Raw genomic sequence first — 19625 nt, forward strand, 5'->3', positions numbered from 1 at the left:
CAGAAGCGTGCCTGCTCTGGTGCGGAGCGCGAGATCACGATGAAAATGCAAAGACAGAACAAAAATTCGAACGCCGTCAAAGCTAAGACGCTGAGAGCGTGAGCCAAGAGATGCCGTTTCACGCGTTCCAAAGTAAACATCGAAAAGAGAAAAAAATTAAAGCGTCGCGACACAGGTGTTGTGACGTCACCACCCAGAGGTAAGCGACGCGTGCCCTAGCGGTGGTGTCATGAATTTGTCACTTTCGAGTCTCTTGCAACGTCAAGTCTGGCCAATTTCTGGCGTCCACAGTTGTTTTTTTCGCTCTTTAGCACCACATAGAATTGAAAAAGCTCGACCAACGTGCCATAAGTAGGGCTGTGCTCAATCAGGTGAGCTTGTACTACCCAAAATGAGGGCGCTATAGTTTGTTCAAAGCTTCAGCGCAGGAGGCCTATTGCCATCATTTCGGAGTGACACTAACCCCCGAATTCATAGATGTAACTTGACTCGAACTTGACTTGAAGCCGTCTTGAAAAGACGCCATCGCGTTTCATAAATCCTCCTTGACTTGAAACGCGAACTTGAAGCGATCTTGACTTGATCCAAATCTTCAAAATTTCAAGACAGCGTTGTACCTGTCTTGAACGTGACTTGAGCTTGACTTGGGCGAGTTTTCCAAGATGTCGGCTTCCGACGTCGCTCGGAGAATCGCGGCGTTCGAGTTTGCCTCCCGCGCCTCTGACCTCATCTTCGGCAACGTGTACGCGTTACCGAGAGTCCCGCGGCCATCGGTTCGAGACCGCGAAAACCCAATGGAGAGGTACAACGACGGGCAGTTCCTCGCGCGGTACCGCTTCACGAAGGGAACCGTGCGGGAGCTGCTCGCCACGCTACCTCTTCAAGCGAGCGCTGACAACAGGGGTCTGCCGCTGCCCCCAATGCTGCAACTCCTGGTGACCCTGCGGTTCTACGGTGCCGGGGCGTTTCAGATTGTCACGGGGGACCTCGTCAACGTGTCCCAGCCGACAGTCTGCCGCACGGTCGGAGTCGTGACGCGCCTGATCGCACGGCATCTGTTCAAAGAACTCGTGCATTTTCCGGACGCTTCCCAATTAAACACTGTGATGCGCGAATTCTTCGAGATCGCCGGATTCTCCGGCGTTACGGGCTGCATTGACTGTACCCACGTGCGAATTAACAGCCCCGGCGGTGACGACGCGGAAGTATACCGCAACCGCAAAGGAGTGTTCTCCATCAATGTCCAGGTGGGTTCCCAGTTTATCAAAACCGAGCGAATGTGCTATCCACGAAAACGTGTTCGCGCGTTCTTGGCACGATTGTGCGATCGTATATTCGAATGATGCGTGCATGTTCACAAGCGCCAAGTCCGAAAATGTATTGTACACCCAGGTATTTATCAAGCTGCAAATAGCTCAGTTGATTGGCTGTACCATGATGAGGAATTTGCAGCTTCTGCTAGAATAGAATCTCTAGTTTGTAAATTGTTTGCGATGTGCGCTCTCCATTTTAATAAAACTAGAGCATGGAACCATGAAGGTGTCTGCACTCAGTAGCTGGCACACATTTATTCCAGATTGAATATATTTGTCAAGAATTCTCAAAATGTCAACCAGAGAGACGCCACCAGATTCTATGTATTATTCAATCTACTTGCAGGCTGTCACCGGTCCGCAGCTTCAGTTTTTTGATGTCGTGGCAAGCTGGCCCGGGTCTGTCCACGACAGCCGCATCTTTGACAATTCGAGGCTGCGGGTCATGTACGAGGAGCACCGACTGCCCGGGCATCTGCTGGGAGACATGGGCTATGCATGCTTCCGCTTTCTAATGACTCCCCTTGCACAGCCCGTTAGAGCAGACACACCACGGGGCAGGCAAGTAAATCCTAGAAGTGCTTCAGCACTTGGTCTGGTCTGCACAAGCACTTCCTATGATCAAATGCATTTTGGGGAGTAGATGGAAACAAAATAGCGCTGGTTTTGCAAACATAGACTATTATTTGGAGTTCAAAGGAGCCGACATGGGAGCAGAGGGCTTGTCAATAGCCAAGATGACTGGTGGATGCATCCGCAGTGAATCTCTAAAAAGGGAATAAAGCGAGGGCCTACCACTTAAATCAGTGCACATCTATGCGGAGGGCAAGTTCGTCTGCTTCTTGTGCAGGGGATAGCGGTGACGTCAGAACGCCGAGCCCTGATTGGCTAATCGCGACCCCCTATCTGAGCGTCGTCTGCTCCTTTGCAACGTCGTCTGCTCGCAAACGTCGTCTGCTCGCAACGTCGTCTGCTCGCAACGTCGTCTGCGTCTGTCTTACCTTTCCTGCGACTTCCGGAAGTGCAGAGGCCAGATTCACGAAAAGATCTTACGCTAAAAATGTGCGCTAGACAAAACTTAAGAACTAATTCGTACTCACGAAACGAAATTTTCGTAAGTTTTGCGCAGGTTACGATGAAATCCTACGACAGCTCCGAAGCTGTCTTACGCACTTCTTACGATCAGATCAGCATGGCCGACAGCGTCGCGGTCGCGACGACCCACGGACGTTTATTTTTCTACGTGCGCTTCTCATGCGTCCCGACTTCAATCAGCAAGAAAAAAGTAAAAAGTACTGAAAACATACCACGACGAACAAGAACGCTGGATCCACAAACACCCGGGAAAAGCTCCAATGGCCACGATTCCACCGAACGCGACCAAGAGAGTTCGGCAGTTAGGCCTAGCAGGCACTCCGCGACTCGGCGACCGTCTGCCCACGACCGGCTGGCGTGCTGAATGGAATATGCCCGCGCGACCCTTGTGAACCCTTCCCGTGTTATACTTTGATCGCTGACCTCAAATTTAGATTAAGAGGTCAATTTCTTCCTCTTAATTGTTATCTCCTTGTTTCCCGAGGCAACGCTGACTCTCGCCGGTGAAAAAGCGGTGAATCTCCGACAGACGCAGGAAAGGTGAAGCAGCCATCGCTTTGACTAGCAGATGTAAAGCAGACGACGTTACCTGCGCCAAACCGCCGACGCCGTTAAAGAATGAGGGGTCTCGCTGCACACGAAAGGAGGGAAAAAGTGTTTGGGAGGGAACTTGCAGACACTAACCACCCTCACTCTCGGTTCTTAGCAAACAAACCTCGGCGCCTCGGGACACCTCGCCAGTTGAGTCCTTTGACTTCCCTCCTTGCATGATGCGCGTCTGCTAGTTGTCAGACAAAAACAACGTACTGCTCGAGTTATTTCGTCTGCCCTCTCTGAAAGGCGAAGTCGAGCTCGCTCGACTTCCGAAAGTCGCAGGAAAGGTAAGACAGACGCAGACGACGTTGAGAGCAGATGACGTTGCAAGGAGCAGAAGACGCTCAGATAGAGGGTCGCGATCAGCCAATCAGGGCTCGGCGTTCTGACGTCATCGCTACTTCCTTTCTCATGCGCAGAAGACGAAAATGAGCCTACTTGCGAGGCGTATAGAACAAAGCGTGGAGGAGGTTCACCAATTCACCTACGTGTTTGAAAACTACACAATGGAAGGAACACCGAAAAAAGCACCAAAAGAAAACTACACAAGTACGAGGAAGTAGACAGACAAGAGCGCACTAGCAAATGGTTTGTATTTGTGAAAACTAACTGTACTGGAAGGAAACAGTGTTTTGTGGAACTTCCGTTTAAGCAGTGTTACAATTTATATGCCCCAACTGAGGTCTCGTACGTCACTCCGAGGCGGTGGTGCTTTTAGTGCACTTCCAATGGCGTACCAACTTGTTTTTGAATGGGAAGGCAAACCAGACCCCCCCCCCCCCCCCCCCCCCCCCCCCCCCCCCAGGACCGGGGGTGGTGTCCTCGGTATCCCTTGGGCGCTGCCAGCCAGTGTTTGCCCTGCCCAGTGGCGGCTGTTTCAGAGGGGGCAAAACACATGCCTTGCCCCCCCCCCCCCCCCCCCGGTTGGTACGCCCATGTGCACTTCTAGTACAAGGATGTGGGAAAGAAAAGCCAGGCCTGAATTAACGTCATTTCAAAGCTCCTGGCTTTTTGAAGCAGCGAAAATGGCGTAGTGTGCTGCTAGCGGCTGCTGTGCTTGGTGTCTCTGGTTTCAGCAACTTGGTTTTGTTTCGCTAACTGTCGCATAGAAAACTGTTCATCATGCGGACTTTGTTTGTGATGTATAAGCAGTCTTCAAACACCCTTCCAGCACATGTCACCGTGATACCTGTGCTCCCTATGCTGTGTACCAACCTACTGCTTGCATTGGTTTCCATCCAGCATAGAAGCACGAATGTCGTGGTGACTCTAATTCAAATCTGTTTGCAGGTAGTTTGATATATGGCGTATAAGCGGCGAGGCCCCGGCTTTACAATACGAGCTCCCCCTACAACTGCTAGAAGTGCACCTGGTTGCGTTGTCAGCATAGTGAACTTACATTTATTTCTCCCATCAGCCAAAGAAACGTCTGTTTTCTAGAAGCTGAAAACGATGGGGCCATTCTCGCCAGCTGCTGTTGCGACTGCCGCCATGTTGGTCATCTACGTCCACTCTTGCAGTGATCTCATTGCTGCGCCATTTGCACCAAACTGTGCCAAAATGCTTACCCTGCTACATTTGACCAAAATGTGAGGAATTTGCGCCAACATTGCACCAGAACTTAAGTTCACTTAAATATTACTGAAAATATAACAGCTGCAGGCTTTGGTACCGAGTTGGATTGTTAGGGTAGGCTCGTGCGGGGGTTGTCAGGACTTTCGATAATCGCCTCAAATAACATACTATTTGGTTTGATTTTGTACCAAGCACTAACAGTACTCAGAAGTTTTGCAATAAGTCTCGTGGTCTGTTTTGGTGGGCTAGGTGCTCGAAATGATTGTATTTTAACATTTCTTCAGTGGGATTTTGTACATAAAATAATCATTCACGGCAGTTTGCACTGTCCTTCATCTGTAGTCTTCTTGTTACCGTGTCTGGTGCCTCCACACGCAACTAAACAGCTAGTGTTTGTTCTCCTCCTAATATTTGACGTCTCTCCTCCTCGCATTTGCAGTGATATAAATGAAAATGAAGAGTGCAGTTATGCTCCAAAAGCTCTTTTTCCATCTCCAAAATGAAGTTTTCGCTGCTCCAATAGCTACTCCAAAATGACTGCGACCAATCACATCACTGCTCTTCGCATGCAATGAAACATACCCATGATTCCTCGCGCAAGCACTCAATCCACTCCCACCAAGCAGATCAGTTCCGATTCGATGTGCTTGGCTAGCAAATCGGGGCATCTACATGGACCAATTTGATTCGCTAGCTCGATTCAATGCACTAGTATCGCATTCGCATAAACATGGCCACTATAATAAAAGAAGTCCTGTTTCCGTCCCCGAACTCGATGTTTTATCCTTTCGTGTATTCATATCTATTCACCAATCTGCTCATTTTCAATTATTCTTATAAAGCATTCCTTGTCATTAATCTCACTCTCCGGTTGAACACCACATTCAGCTCTCACCAGCTCGCTCGGGCGGGAGATGAAACGACAATGTTTATCTGCAGAAAGAAGTTGCAGGCCTCCAACGACTTGCATGCTTGTTTATAGGGTGAACCTTCTAACTGCACATTGCAAGTAAAGTTGAAGATGTACATCACCTAAACTTATTTATACTTTCCCATTCAACCAGGTACAACGAGGCCCACATAAAAACACGAAACACTGTCGAAAGGGCGTTTGGAGTTTGGAAGCGGCGCTTCCCTTGCTTGGATATGCGGCTCCAGCATAAGCCTGGTCGCTCAGCCAGCATTGTGACGGCCTGTGCTGCCCTGCACAACCTGGCATGCCTGAGGAGGGAGCCGCAGCCTCCACCGCCTCCACCTCCACCAGTCAGGCGCAGGGTCCGCAACAACAGGAGGAGGGCCAGGCGACCGGTACACCTGCCCCCCGTTGATGCCGTGGAGGACACCCTGACGGGCATCCAGACTCGAGAGATCATCATTGAGAAAAACTTCACTTATTAGAGGTTCGCCAAAAAGGTGTTTGACTTTGTTCAAGCAGGTGGCTATCCTAACCCATACCGGCTAAACACTCCAATATCCAAAAACATTAGTCGAATGCCCGATTCCCACAAATTTGCGAGCTAAAATAGGCATGTTCTTTTCCTCTTCATCTTTGCTCTTTCAGAACGAGGAAGAAAGTGACAGCCGCAATACGAATCCAATCGTGCCATTAGCGGAGCCATGTACCGTGCCTCTGGAGTCTGGAAAACCTAAAACATGCTTCAATAAAGAATCTCTTTCATGCAAATAAATTGGTAAAATGAGGGAAGATGTTTGGCGGTAAGGTTGCCGAGGGTTTGTAAATATATAAAATAGCGTTTTATGAAACTGTCCTATAGAAAAAGCTCATTATTTAAAAACTAGTCCACACACAAGTGGAGGCACTGGGCATGCGCATAAGCCAGCTTTGAGTGACGTGAAGCATCTGCACGTGCACCATGTGATAAGCAGCGCCATTGCTACGACAGACGCATGTAATGTGAAGGCATTTCTTGGAAATGCGATTCGCTGTAGATTATGCTGCTGTGTGCAATTATTTCGGAGTGATTTGGAGCATTGAACAGCTCGCCTAGGGAAAATCTACAAAACATTGCTCTAGTGTTGCGCAGGGATGCAGGGACAAACTTGCTACATCATCAACGCACTCTAAATGCTCTTCGATGAACTTCGCCACGTTTTACAAAGGTTGCCCATCTCGAAGGAATGAGAGTTCTAACTAAAGTGCTTTGCAAACTTCGGCCTCAACTTTGTGTACGACAAGACAAGTGGCCTTGCAATACACAGTGGGGAAGTTCACAGCGTGTTCAATTTTGATTGCCTTCGCTCATTTCTGCAGGCTGTTGTCATGGTGCCACTGCAGCAGGCAGAGATGGAGGGCATGCTCCTGCCCTGAGAGAGCCAACCTTCTTCCCCTGGCGACTTTTCTAGGGACACCATTAACCATTTGGCCTTTGGGTGGCCTGGTCACAATCGCTGCCAACCACCACGGCTACCTACCTACATTCCTGCCACAGCTTGCATAAGTTCCAGCTCCATCATTGCTGCAGCAAAGCAACAACATCAGACTGAGCTGTGTTGGTGCCACTGTGCCGCAAAACATATGTATCCATTGAAGGAGCACTGCAATAAAAATTAAAATGTATCTATTTCATCTATGAGCAAGTTATATGTGATTACCCACATCCCTGCTAAACAGCGCACTCTGGCTAGGGCTCAAACAGCACCTTGCCAGAGCATGCCGTTTTGAGCATCCTGACATGACGCTCCAATTTTACTCTCCACACAGAAAATTTATGTGTTGTCAACATTGTAGACTGTGCATTATGTAACACATTCCTCAGCGTGTGATGCTACATTTGAGACTGACTGGTGCTCTAAAAAAGTCGAACCAGTACGGTAAGACTGTACTAGGGAGCACAAAACTTCTCTTCCAAAACAGAAAAAAATATAAAGAAATTTTGGTTATGGTTAGAACGCTGGTGTTGTAGGGTAATGTTATAAATAGGACAACTTTCTCAAAGTTTGTCTGGTTTGAGTTTATGTACGTTGAAAACATGTCGACGTGCGTTTGGTTGAGCCGCTCAATTAGGCCTTTTGCTTACTGGGCCGAAGCTGTGATGGTGCGGTAAACAACATTACAGGCCTGCAGAAGTTCTTGTACACGTGTTGATCAAATTAAGACACCACAGTGGCTCATCAATTGTTGTGGAGCTCTATGGCATAATAATGCCGAGTCAAAAATCTGAAACCTCCGGAGCAGTGGCAGCTGGCAGTGCGGATCTCTCGACGTGGCTGGCCATATGATCAATTGCCACGACGACCCAGTGATTTTCTGACGTCGAGGAATGCAGTGGTCCTATAAGATAAATCTAAATTCTTTGAAATGACCGTTCAGGTGAAGGCAACAATAGAAATAAACACATAGAAAACCGAGGCGGGCGCTTCCTCACTTGGCAGTATGGAAAATCTTAGACGAATCGCTGTGCACTGCGACATAGCCCCGGCCTTAAGTAACGCTGGGAATATATTTACCTTCGAGTGTTCTAGAAGGCATGGGTATGTATGAGAACTCTTTCTGAGTGAATTCAGTCCTCTTTAGATCATCCAAGGATTGACTGACATCTTGCTCCTAGGTCATGGGTACTGGCTTCAGTAGTGTTTCTGTTGCACGTGCAAGCTCAAGATTTGAAGAGGCACTAAAGGGGATTCAGCGATCGTCTGTTCTTGGTCCTAATGGATTCCACGGGCCCTAAGCATCCTAAAATTCCAAAAATTACAATCACGTGATGCCAATTTCCTTATTAAAAACGTGATGGAAGGCCAGGACACACCTCTTACTGAGCGTATTTTTCTGCTCGGGAAAGGCGGGGCATACCCCATCAGCAGTGCAAGCACAGTGACGATGGGCACTCGTCGGCCAATAAGCCGCCTCTCCTGGAGAGGGGGTTTGCAATTGGCCGACGAGCGCCCATCATCGCCGCACTCACACCGCTGCTGGTGTTAGCCTTGCCCGAGCGGAAAGATTCGCTCGGAAAGGGCTGTGTCCCGACCTTTCATTGTGTTTTTAATAAAGAAATCAGTGTTGCGTGATTGTAATTTTTGGATTTTTACAATGCTTTAGGGCCGATAGAATCAGTTATGACCAAGAACAGACGATCACAGAATCCTCCTTAGTGCCCCTTTAAAGGGGCCTTGCAATCATATTAAAGCATCTACCTTTTATGCGGTTTCAACGTCTCTTGGGGTTCGGGCAAGCCAGCGGGCACGGAAGGAGTAGTTAAATATCAGTGCGCCATATTTTGACCGGACGACACGGAAACCTCCTCCACCGACGAGGGCGACCCACGGTACCGAAAGCGCGCAAAATGTGACGTCTTTGGTCCTGGGCTTACTACTGGTCAGAGCCACTAAAAACTTCTTTTTGGTCAAAATACAAAATATAAGTGGTGCGAACCGTTTCAGTTATTTATAAAAGTAGTTTTTGTTCACTATTATAGATGAAAAAAAGAAAGAAATGCAGTTTATAAAGTACGGAAACAAGAAATGACCCGTCAACATACCCACCGCCAAGCGGTGGAAAAGGCGGCGCATACTAGAAAAGAGTAGTGGGATAAGGCGCCGACACGGAAAAATCCCGGATATACGCGGTGGCGCTGCAGTCGTATGGACAGGAGGATCCGACCGGCTCCGAGCGTTCTGAAGGCCTTCCGCGAGAGGCTTTGTCTTGCGGTTTGGCCGTTTCGCGGTATGGCAGCGCGAAGTGGGCTCCCATTCTGAACTGATCTTTACCCCGTGTTTGCTGTCGTTTGTGGCCAATGAAATGTCATGCAGAATTATACCCCTGTTACACGGGCACACTTAACCGCGGTTAACTCAGCTTAACTGCTGTTGCGCGGCACCACAGATACTGCACTATACTCTCTGACAGCTATTTCAGAAGAAGTGAAGAGCGCGCGCGCCCTGCTTCGATAAATGCTCAACATGCTCAAGCGCACGTTCGCCCATAGCTTTGACTGCATTAACGCAGAATGTTGTCCGCAAGTATTGTGCGCTATCTGTGGCTCAGCGTAACTGCAGTTAAGTGTGCCCGTGTAACAAGGGTATTAGTGTTTAATAGCGCAGCAAACGAAATGAAAGCCGCTTTGGCTGCCCGCTGCATACAGCCTATCCAGAACATGCTTTAGTGGAGTCCTCTGGCGCCGTCGACACGGAGTGCGGCGGCCGTGAGCGCTCGATGAGCTCACTATTCCTCCTCTAGTTCACGGCCACTCAAGCCAGGACCTACGACGTCATGAAGGAGGTTATTTTTTGCTTGTTTTTGTAATTCTAAATTGCCTATAACTTTTAAAATAAAGCGAATTTCGCGAAAAGAAAGGTTTCACTAAGTTACTATGTTCAGTGCGCTCAGGTTCGGTGCAAATTAAAAAGCAGTAAAAAGTCCTTGCAGGGCCCCTTTAAGCAATGATGGTGGGAAATTCTGTGGTGGTCCTTTCACGTATATTTGATGTTACCTTCATCTGAGCGAGTCATGTGATATAGCCCTAGCTTTCCTCTTGCAAGTTCTATGAAAGAAATTAAACCACCTTTTAAAGTTCCAGGTTAAATTTGAGCACCCTCTTTATTTTTCAGCTTGCTTGAGCTGCTCGAGCTTCAGAAGTACGAGTTCTTTTTTGGCTCGCTTTATTTCCATTTCCAAGCTGTGCTCCGTTGCCCTTTTCTGCAGTTTGTCATCGTGGTCTTCCTTCATGAGACGGAGGCGGAGTGCGTGCTCCTCTCGCAGTAAGGTTTCTCTCACCTCATTTTCTTTGGCTAAGCTATTCTCTAGGACCGCCATCCTGCCTTTGGGTAGCCTAGTGGCGGCGTGGCTTGAGGCGTCAGTTCCATCAATGCTGTACCTAGCGGCGGCGGCTGCAGGCGGCTGGATAGCATGAGCTCGAGAGTGCCCATTGCTTTGAGCTGCTCCCGTGTCTACAACACTGGCGCTTGTGCAAGCTGCTGATGTGACCTCCGGCTCGCTGAGGGGGCTTGGGCTTGTAGGTCGATTGTGGGCATCTGAAATAAAAAGGGTGAGCAGATATCTGGTTGAGGAATTATATGCAGCACGTTGCATACAATTTACATACCAGAAATTATGTAGTGAGCTCAATTGTTGATTACGGCAATCAGCCATATTTCACTCCACTGCATGTCTCTATTCTGGTGTTAATTTTTCTGCTTAATGTTCATTGTTCAAGTCACTTGCATGCAAAGTAACAAAAGTTACTCTAATGACAGAGATGAGGCAACCAGAACCTGTGATGGCTTGATAATGTTATTAATTGTACTGGTTGTCACACTGGAAGTGTAGCAAACAATTGTCTCAGTGAGTCTCTGTTCTGTCATTCCAGTCGCTTTGAACGCAACTCTGAACCAGGCTTCACATGGTCCACACTTTATATATGTCCGACTTAGTGAATACAGGAATTTAAACCAAAACATGCAGTGTTGCGTGCATGGTTTTATGGAAGCAGTCTATTTGGTCAAGCTATTATGTAACATTACACTAGGAAAGATGCCATGGCCCTCTCCTAGCGTGACTTTGTCTGCAGCTCAAGTGTATTTTGAAAGTGCAAATGTTTTGATACACATTTCATAGCTTTATAAGTATAGAGGCTATTCACTTGCGGCTTACGTGCAAGTTGTGTGCGGTGCATTCTGGGTATATCACCATCTTTGGATTCCCTGACAGCAGACAGTCGCGTGGCCACACCAGGATCAGCCGCACTACACCACGAATCTTTAGAGAGTTTTCGTAAACCATTTTCCCACCTCCGCTCTCCGAAACAAGGACGCCAGAACTGCACCTGAGCGGCGCTAGCCTTGCCTGCAGAGTCCCAGATCTCATAGCGGGTTGCGGAGAACGTTGCGGGACAGCGTAAATAACCTATGAAAACTCACTTTTCTCTGGTTTTGTTGACACCAGAATTTTCAGCGCCAGTATGGTGTTGTTCGTAATGATCGACTGCCGAAGCAAGTTGCAGTTGAAGAAGAAAAAAGAAGAGAGCAAGCTTGGGGACTCCCATTTCTTCAAGACTTCGAGAGTTTGAAGACTCGAGTGCGAGAAAGTCTGGTCGCTCTCTGTAAGAAGGCACCGCAAATGGCTTGCACGCGTCAACCGGAAATACCTCGACGTAAACGCCGACAAGTACCGAGTGTGCTCAAGGCACTTCATCTCGAGTAAGTGTGGGCCCCATTTGCTTTCGTCGGACATGAACAGCAAGATTTGCACAAAACTTCGGCAGCCGCCCGTCGCTGCAGCTCATCGTGACGTGCGTCGCTTGCATGTGGTCTCGATGAAACGAGTGACAGGGGGTCCAGTTTGGTCGCTTTGCCTGGAAGAATTGCTTATACTGCCGCGCGCAGGGCTGATAAAGCAACGCTCGGTCACGGACCGAGGGTCATCGTTCTTGGCTAAGCTCACGCAAGAGATCCTTCGGCTCAGCCACACCAGCCATCGCCGGACCACCGCATACCATCCGCAGACCAACGGGCTAACGGAGCACCTCAACAAGACGATCGCCGACATGATCTCCATGTACGTCGACGTAGAACACAGGACGTGGGACGAGGTATTACCCTACGTCACGTTCGCCTACAATACTGCAGTTCAAGAAACAACCGGGTTTACACCATTCGAGCTGGTGCATGACAGAAAAGTGGCGACCATGCTGGACGCGATGCTGCCCCATGAGCCAGTGGATGCCGGATGCGACGATGCCCATGCGGTCAGTCAGAGAGCCGAAGAGGCCCGCCAACTAGCCCGCCTTCGAATCCACGATCAACATAGTGTCGACGCTCGCCGGTACAATCTTCGTCGCCGCGACGTCCACTTCCAGCCCGGAGACAGAGTTTGAGTGTGGACGCCGATTCAGCGTTCGGCAAACTCAAGCGAAAGCTCCAGTCACCCCCTATCCTCGGGCATTTTGATCAGTCGGCGGAGACAGAAATCCATATGGACGCCAGCAATACTGGCCTCGGTGCGGTACTCGTTCAGCGACAAGAAGGAGCAGAGAGAGTAATCGCTTATGCAAGCCGGGCGCTGTCCAAGGGAGAACAAAAGCAGGAATAAATGATAGAAGTTACGTCTAGAACAAGAATAAACAAGAACTTTCTAGAGGTCCGTGACTGAGCGTCGCTTTCTCAGCCCTGCGTGCGGCAATATGTGGTTCATACCTTAGGCTTAGTTGTGAAATTTCAATAGCAACAAAGAAACATGTTCAAGAAACTCGAATGTGAGCTTATCTCAGGAGCAGCGGAAAAACGGCACTGTAACAAATCTCCACTCACAAGTTTCTTTTTGCCACCCTTTGGTTGCCACAGTTTGGGCAAAAAGAATCAAACTCCCCTTCCGCTCTCATACGGCTCTTTTCTTGTTGATTCCAAAAGATGCGACACAACACCGCTGTCGCTCGGTCTGTCAAAACCAAATGCAACCGACGCATGTTACGATAACCAGCAGCGACGGGCGAGGTTTTGTGGAAATCTTATCGTTCATGTTCATGTCCGCGCGGCCGCGATTGTCTGCTGTCAGGGACCCAAAGATGGTGATGCACCCAGAATGCACCGCACACAACTTGCACGTAAGTCGCACGTGAAGATACAAGTCTGACGGTCACAAATCTGTACCAATGTGTTGCAACTTGCACAGACGCATTATGCATGTAACACTGTACCCATGTAGTCGTAATGCTCTTCCTCGCCGTCGATCATTGGCTGAAGCAGCCGCACCACCGGCTCGCTCTGGACAGGGGGCAGGTAGGATGCCCCATCGCAGTCGTCCTCGTTGGGGAGGCGAGCGGCCATGTGCCCCGCCAATGCCCCGACAAGCAGTGAGATGGCACTCACGGGGGCAGGGGGGCATCCCCCTCCTAATGGCAGTTTTATATATGTCAAGGCACTGGATAAAATCACGGATAACGCGCACCTAATTCCATACAAAGACAAGGTAAGGGAATACTAGCATGTTTACTTGTTATGTAAAAACCTAAAGACAACGACTGAATCGTCACGAAAATAAAGTTATGCCACTGCACAGACAAAACAATCGTTCCCCACACACTCCACAACGTGTTATTTGTAAAAGATTAAGATAAAACTGAGCAGACATAGCTATGAAGACAATCAAAAACTCAACTGCGCTCGTCACACTGTGCGTATGTTACGGTCTTGCCATACTCGTTGATCTAACTTCTCAACATAAATATTGATGGGGAAGCTCTGACAATACGAAATGACACAAGCTGGCGAAAAGGCAGCCGCGAATCGCACTCGTTGAAGTGCTTCGATTGCTTAAAGTAACTCGGTTACTCACCTGTCTTGTGAATCTTTCTCTTCTGTTCTGATTCTTCTTCTTTCCACTTCTGTTTGAGATTTCCCCAACATTTTTTTAGCTGTTTAGAGTCTTGTGGACTCACGCCAGGCATGCAGTTATACTCAGTGCTGAGTCGCTCCCACGTTTCCGCCTTCAGAGTTGCTGACGAAATGTCGGTTTTTTTACATTCTAATACAGTTTTATGCTTCTGCACAAGCCCAATTAGAATATGCTTCTCATCGAGAGTAAAGCGCGGCGCGGATTTTTTGTTAGTTGCCATTGAGAGGTTGGGGAAATCTCAAACAGAAAAGATGAGAGCGACGACGGCGATCGGCTTGAAGCACGCTCGCGAGTCCCACCTGCGCTCGCGCGGTGCGGACGTTGCCAGATGAAAACATCGTTTTCTCTAAAATGCGCGTGCAACTTTCGTTTTTAAAACATTTATGATAATGGATTTGGCAATTTCTGAGTGCTAAACAAGTGTAACAAAAAAAGCTTTACTAAATAATTTGTTTTCCAAATATACAACACATTTTAAGTGTAAAAGAGCACGATACTCTCGCTCCCAGAGGTGGAGTCCCGCGACTGGCCGTGACTTCAACCGGACTTGACGAAGGAAGTGCGCCGGTGGGTCTATGAAATGAAAAAGCCAACTTGAGCGCGTTCAAGTCAAGGCGGGTCTTGAGGCGGTCTTCAGCAAGTCGAGGCGCGGCTTCAAGTTAAGTTACATCTATGAATTCGGGGGTAAGTTTTCCCGTGTAGCACCAACACACTTGGAGTGTGTTTCGACGGGTTAAAGTGCACTCGCTTGTAGTGACACTAAACTAGCCCGTCTGACAGGGGTATAATACTTCGTCTCCCCTTAGCATGGACTAACCGCGAATGTTGTGCTAGCGCGAGCGGCAGGCCTTGACTGCCTTTACTGGAGCACTCGCTGCACGAGCGCTCGTTCAGCCGCCGAGGCTGAATTCGAAGCAACTAGCTCGCGCTTTTAGCACGCGCAGCTAACAGTCCATACTAAGGTGAGACGAAGAGACTGAGTTTCCCCCTCCGCTAACCCTTTGCTTCGTAGAAACTGCCACTGTCCTGCGCGCCGATAGCCTTGGCTGTAGCGTTCCGGGTAGCGGAGGAACTTAGTGGACGGGGAAACACAGTCTACTAAAACTCGCTATTAGTTCGCGTGTCATTAGTGAGTTTTAGTAGAGCGTGTTTCTCCCTCCGCTACGAAGAAACCGAAACTGCACCTGCGCGCCGATGGCCTTGGCTGTAGAGTTCCGTGTAGCGGAGGGGCTTAGTGGACGGGGAAACACAGTCTACTAAAACTCGCTATTAGTTCGCGTGTCATTAGGGAGTTTTAATAGAGCGTGTTTCCCCCTCCGCTAACCCTTCTCTACGAAGGGACCGAAAGTGCGCCTGCGCGCCGATGGCCTTGGCTGTAGAGTTCCGGGTAGCGGAGGGGTTTAGCGGACGGGGAAACACGGTGTACTAAAACTCGCTATTAGAGCGCCCGTCACGAGAGCGCACAACCAGTCCAGCGCAAGTGGCCCGACCCGACTGACCACTTGTTCGGACATCCCATGTTTTACGTGAAATAGGCGGGGATTTATGCCGCGGCATTCAGAAAGAACATTGTGAAATGAGTCGAAGAAATTTTGTTCGTGCCAAACCAAGAAGGATTGCAAAAAGCTGACAGCAGAAAAAAAAGGAATATTTGTAGCGTCTATTTCTGCAGAAAAAAGCATTGCTGCTAACCTAGCTTTATTATTTCTTTGATTTGAATCAATAACGTTCATGACAGCCTTCACAAATTTTTGTTTTCAATTATTCTAAAACGTTCAAAAGGAAAGAAGCAACATGGAAAATTCTTCCCCGTATTTTGGGGTTTTTAAGATGAATTTCGGGAAAGTAGTTCTCGTGCCAATTGTCATACGCAAACCATTCATATTGTCAAAAATGACAATATGGAGGTTTTTCTGTATCCGTCAAAAGGTTGGAAAGCTCTGTATCCGATAAAAATGCGCTCAGCTTTCCTTTGACGAGTTCCTTACTGATAGTTTTTTAGCGGTGAGCTTTCTTCATTACGGTCATGGACGTCACAATACTATATAAAAATATGTGAGGGACATCTAAATAGCCCCTAAATAGATCGTGTAGAGGTGCGTGCCTCTACATCACGTATTTTTTTTTACATATCTACAGTTTGGCTTACGCCGTTCTGAATGTGGTCTCGCTGCTTCGAGTCCCGTGACCGCTCCTCTTTCTTCTCTTCGTAAGCGGTCACTACAAGTACTCCCCCCCTAGTGAGGAGGCGGAGGTGACGAGCGTTTACGTCTCTGCGGAAGCCACTGTCGTGAGGATTCCCAGGTTGTGTCCCGACTCGTAGTTTCTCGTAAGGTTGATCGTCTGGAGGTGAGCGCAGTATATCCCGTACCATGGCCGCTGTTGCTTGCGGAAGAGCCGAAACCACGTAATCGAACTTCGTCGAGGACGACGTAATTCTATGCTTTCGGAAAATGGATTCTGTCGTCAGAAACCATAGTTCAGAGTCGGCCGACCAGAACTCGGGAAACTTAATGGTCGTTGTCGTCGTCCCCAAGATGGACGGGGTCTGAGCAGAGCCGGTGTCATCGCCTTGACTCTTGATGCAAGTTGAAAGCTGAGCTCACCGAAAACCAAGGTTCTGGAACTGTGTGGTTGGCTCAGGAGTCAAGCCAGGCGTCACTGGCAATGAGGGCTACATTCCGCCTTCCGAAGTAATTCAAGTCGGTGAAGCGGTTGAGTCCAAGAAAGCGAGACACCGCCGAGAGGCTTCAATGCGAAGTCCTCGGTACCGAAGAGCTCACAGTCTACACATTCGGAAACACTAGACACCCGACAAATTATCGTTGCCGCCGTGTGAGCTTGACGCTACAGAGTCAGTACAGTACGAGCAAGGTTACCATGGAGGCGCTCGAAGTACCCGACCTCTGTACCGTACGAACACCTCGCCTCGACATTGATATCTTGAATCAGCTACATTCCGAAGGGCTGATTGTGGCTGACGTCGCTCACCCGAGTTTACAGGCCGACACAGAGATAAGCGTACTTGTCGGCTCCGACCTCTACTGGAAGGTAGTAACTGGACAAATCCGTCGTCTAACCGAACAACTGACAGCAGTCCATACCCTTTTTGGGTGGATGGTACAAGGTCGCTACAATTGCTCAACTGATTGCCGGAGTAACACAACAGCCCTTTCATTAATCAGCTACGAAATAGCGAACACCGGACCGTTTCTTGATCCATCCGAGATGTGGCGACTGGATGCAATCGGAATCTCTGACCTTCCCTCCACTGACCCGGCAACTCACCCAGCGTTGCTTCAATTCAGAGAACAGATCATTAAAAAGGGGGACCGCTATGAAGTACCTCTGATGTTCAAGCACCCAGAACTTGGTATCAGTGACAACAATCGCCTGACAGCTGTCACTCGATTACATGCTCAACTTCGGCGATTTCAGCACAATCCAGAACTTCTTATACAGTACGACGACGCTATCCGACAGTATTTTCGCGAAGGGCACGCTGAGCGAATTCCAGCCTCTTCCACTCCTTCTGAAAGTGTATACTACTTACCCCATCACGCCGTGGTGCGCAAGGGGGCAGTCACAACTAAGCTTCGCGTAGTCTTTGACGCTTCGTCCCACGCTCCGAACATGCCGTCATTGAATAGTGTTCTGGACAAGGGCCCCAAACTGGACACGGACCTGGTACAACTCCTCCTCACGTTCCGCAGCAGTCCAGTCATCCTGACCGCTGACATTCACAAGGCCTTTCTTCAAATCGGCATCCGAGCACAAGACCGTGACGCCCTTAGATTTCTTTGGATCGAACACTTGCCACCAGAAGATGGGCTTCCACCTCCCATTGTCGAATGGCGGATGACTCGTGTTCCATTTGGAGCGTCATCGAGTCCGTTCCTTCTGGCAGCAACGCTCCGTTATCACCTTGAATCAATAAAGAATCACTATTCCTCAGTCGTTTCCGAGCTACAGAACTCATTCTACGTCGACGACCTCGTTGTGGGTGCTGCGTCAGAAACGGAGGCCCTTCACATTTACCGCGATGCCACGTCCATCCTGGCGAAGGCTGGGATGAAACTCTGTAAGTGGTCATCGAATTCTTCTCGCCTCCAGAGTTTGTTCCTGCAGGATGGTGTTTCGTACGACAATGCGACAACGGAAACAGACACGATAAAGGTGCTAGGTCTGGAATGGGACCGCACAGCTGACGACGTCCTTATCAGCACAAATGGAGCCTCCTTCCCACCGCATCGAGCGACAAAACGCACACTCCTTCAGGCATTTTCACGAATTTTCGATCCCCTAGGATACCTCGCGCCATTCGTGATCCGTGCACGACTTCTGTTTCAAACACTTTGGATTATCAACCACGCATGGGACAAGGTCCTTACCCCCAAGGAACAAGGGGAATGGGAATCTTGGTATTCCGAGCTTCCGTCGCTCTCCTCTCTTCGTCTACTACGAAACGCCCTACCCTTAGCAATCGAGAGAGATACGCCGGTGGAGATGCACATCTTTGTCGATGCTAGCCCCCGCGCTTACGGTGCAGCAATCTATCTGCGAACACCCGTCAAGCAGGGCTCGTTCACGACAAACATCCTAATCAGCCGCTCCCGCATCGCGCCCATTAAACCAGTGACGCTACCCCGCTTGGAATTGTTAGCTTGCTTGTTAGGAGCTCGCCTCTTCGACTACGTAAAGAAGACAACAAGAATTGCCCACCTGCAAGTCCAATTTCGGACGGACTCCGAGATTGCTTTATGCTGGATCGCCGGTGACGCAGCAAGATGGCAACAGTTCGTCCGCAACCGCGTGACCGAAATCCAGCGTCTCACCGAAGGATTCCCTTGGTCCCACTGCCCGAGTCACGATAACCCCGCAGATCTACTCACACGAGGGGTATCAGCTACCTTTTTACTCAAAAGTCAGAAATGGTGGAATGGATCCCTCTGGTTAACCCAGTCGCCGACAGATTGGCCCGTCGAAGAAACTCGCAACCAACTCACCATTCTTCCAGAGACGGTAGCATCGTCGAGCACGATCGCACCGGTCACGACGTCAAACAACACGAGCCCGTTACTCGAGTTGTCTAACTACGGATCGCTATCTCGCGTCATCCGTCTCACTGCGTGGATTCGGCGCTTCAGGAACAATGCGTCGCCCAGTCGTATTTCTGTCTCGGGACCCTTAACTTCGACAGAACTGATATCTGCTGAGACTTACTGGATTCGCGTCGTCCAAATCGAAGCCTTTCCACTTGAAGTCGCAGCGTTACAAGAGAATCGACCCCTGCCTTCCAGCTCAGGCATCCGTCGTCTACTTCCGTTCATCGGACCACAAGGTACAATGCGTGTTGGAGGCCGCCTACAGGAGCTGAATGCATCACAAGATTTGAAGCACCCTTATTTGTTACCGCCCAAGCACAGATTTACACACCTATTAGTGTTGGACGCACACAACCGACTGCTTCATGATGGAATACAAGATACCCTGACTGAGGTACGGGAAAGATTTTGGGTACCGAGGGGACGGCAGACCGTCAAAAGGGTCTTGCACACCTGCTTACCACGCAAGCGCCGGAGGCTCGTACCAGAAACTGCACCCATGGCTCCTCTCCCGCGTGAGCGAATCACAGAAACAGGTCCGTTTAATGTCGTCGGCACCGATTTCTGTGGACCCCTATATGTTCGTAACACCGCGGT

The 19625-nt window shown here is 49.2% G+C and overlaps 2 protein-coding genes across 2 annotated transcripts; one reads left to right on the forward strand and one right to left on the reverse strand.

Moving 5' to 3' along the window:
• The first annotated feature begins 470 nt into the window (after window positions 1-470).
• Window positions 471-2158, forward strand: LOC121047937 (putative nuclease HARBI1). Its single transcript, XM_040503667.2, has 2 exons — window positions 471-1247; window positions 1660-2158. The coding sequence occupies exons 1-2, from the start codon at window positions 663-665 to the stop codon at window positions 1954-1956; spliced, it is 882 nt and encodes a 293-aa protein (XP_040359601.2). The 5' UTR covers window positions 471-662; the 3' UTR covers window positions 1957-2158.
• Window positions 2159-10105: 7947 nt separating this feature from the next.
• Window positions 10106-13397, reverse strand: LOC115311409. The gene is made up of 2 exons (XM_029970061.3): window positions 13226-13397; window positions 10106-10565 (listed from the first exon to the last, which is right to left on the reverse strand). Exons 1-2 carry the CDS (start codon window positions 13353-13355, stop codon window positions 10132-10134), a joined length of 564 nt encoding a protein of 187 aa, XP_029825921.2. The 5' UTR covers window positions 13356-13397; the 3' UTR covers window positions 10106-10131.
• Window positions 13398-19625: the final 6228 nt, after the last annotated feature.

Source organism: Ixodes scapularis, unplaced genomic scaffold, assembly GCF_016920785.2.
Source record: "Ixodes scapularis isolate PalLabHiFi unplaced genomic scaffold, ASM1692078v2 PGA_scaffold3__209_contigs__length_174095766, whole genome shotgun sequence".
Classification (NCBI taxonomy): Eukaryota; Metazoa; Arthropoda; class Arachnida; order Ixodida; family Ixodidae; genus Ixodes; species Ixodes scapularis.

Excerpts from the sequence above, each read along its gene's own strand:
- LOC115311409 (XM_029970061.3), bottom strand. The coding sequence starts at position 13,355 with ATGGCCGCTCGCCTCCCCAACGAGGACGACTGCGATGGGGCATCCTAC. Across the intron at positions 10,566-13,225 it reads AGAGCATTACGACTACATGG|ATGCCCACAATCGACCTACA; the intron begins GTACAGTGTTAC and ends TTTTTATTTCAG.
- LOC121047937 (XM_040503667.2), top strand. The coding sequence starts at position 663 with ATGTCGGCTTCCGACGTCGCTCGGAGAATCGCGGCGTTCGAGTTTGCC. Across the intron at positions 1,248-1,659 it reads TGTTCTCCATCAATGTCCAG|GCTGTCACCGGTCCGCAGCT; the intron begins GTGGGTTCCCAG and ends ATCTACTTGCAG.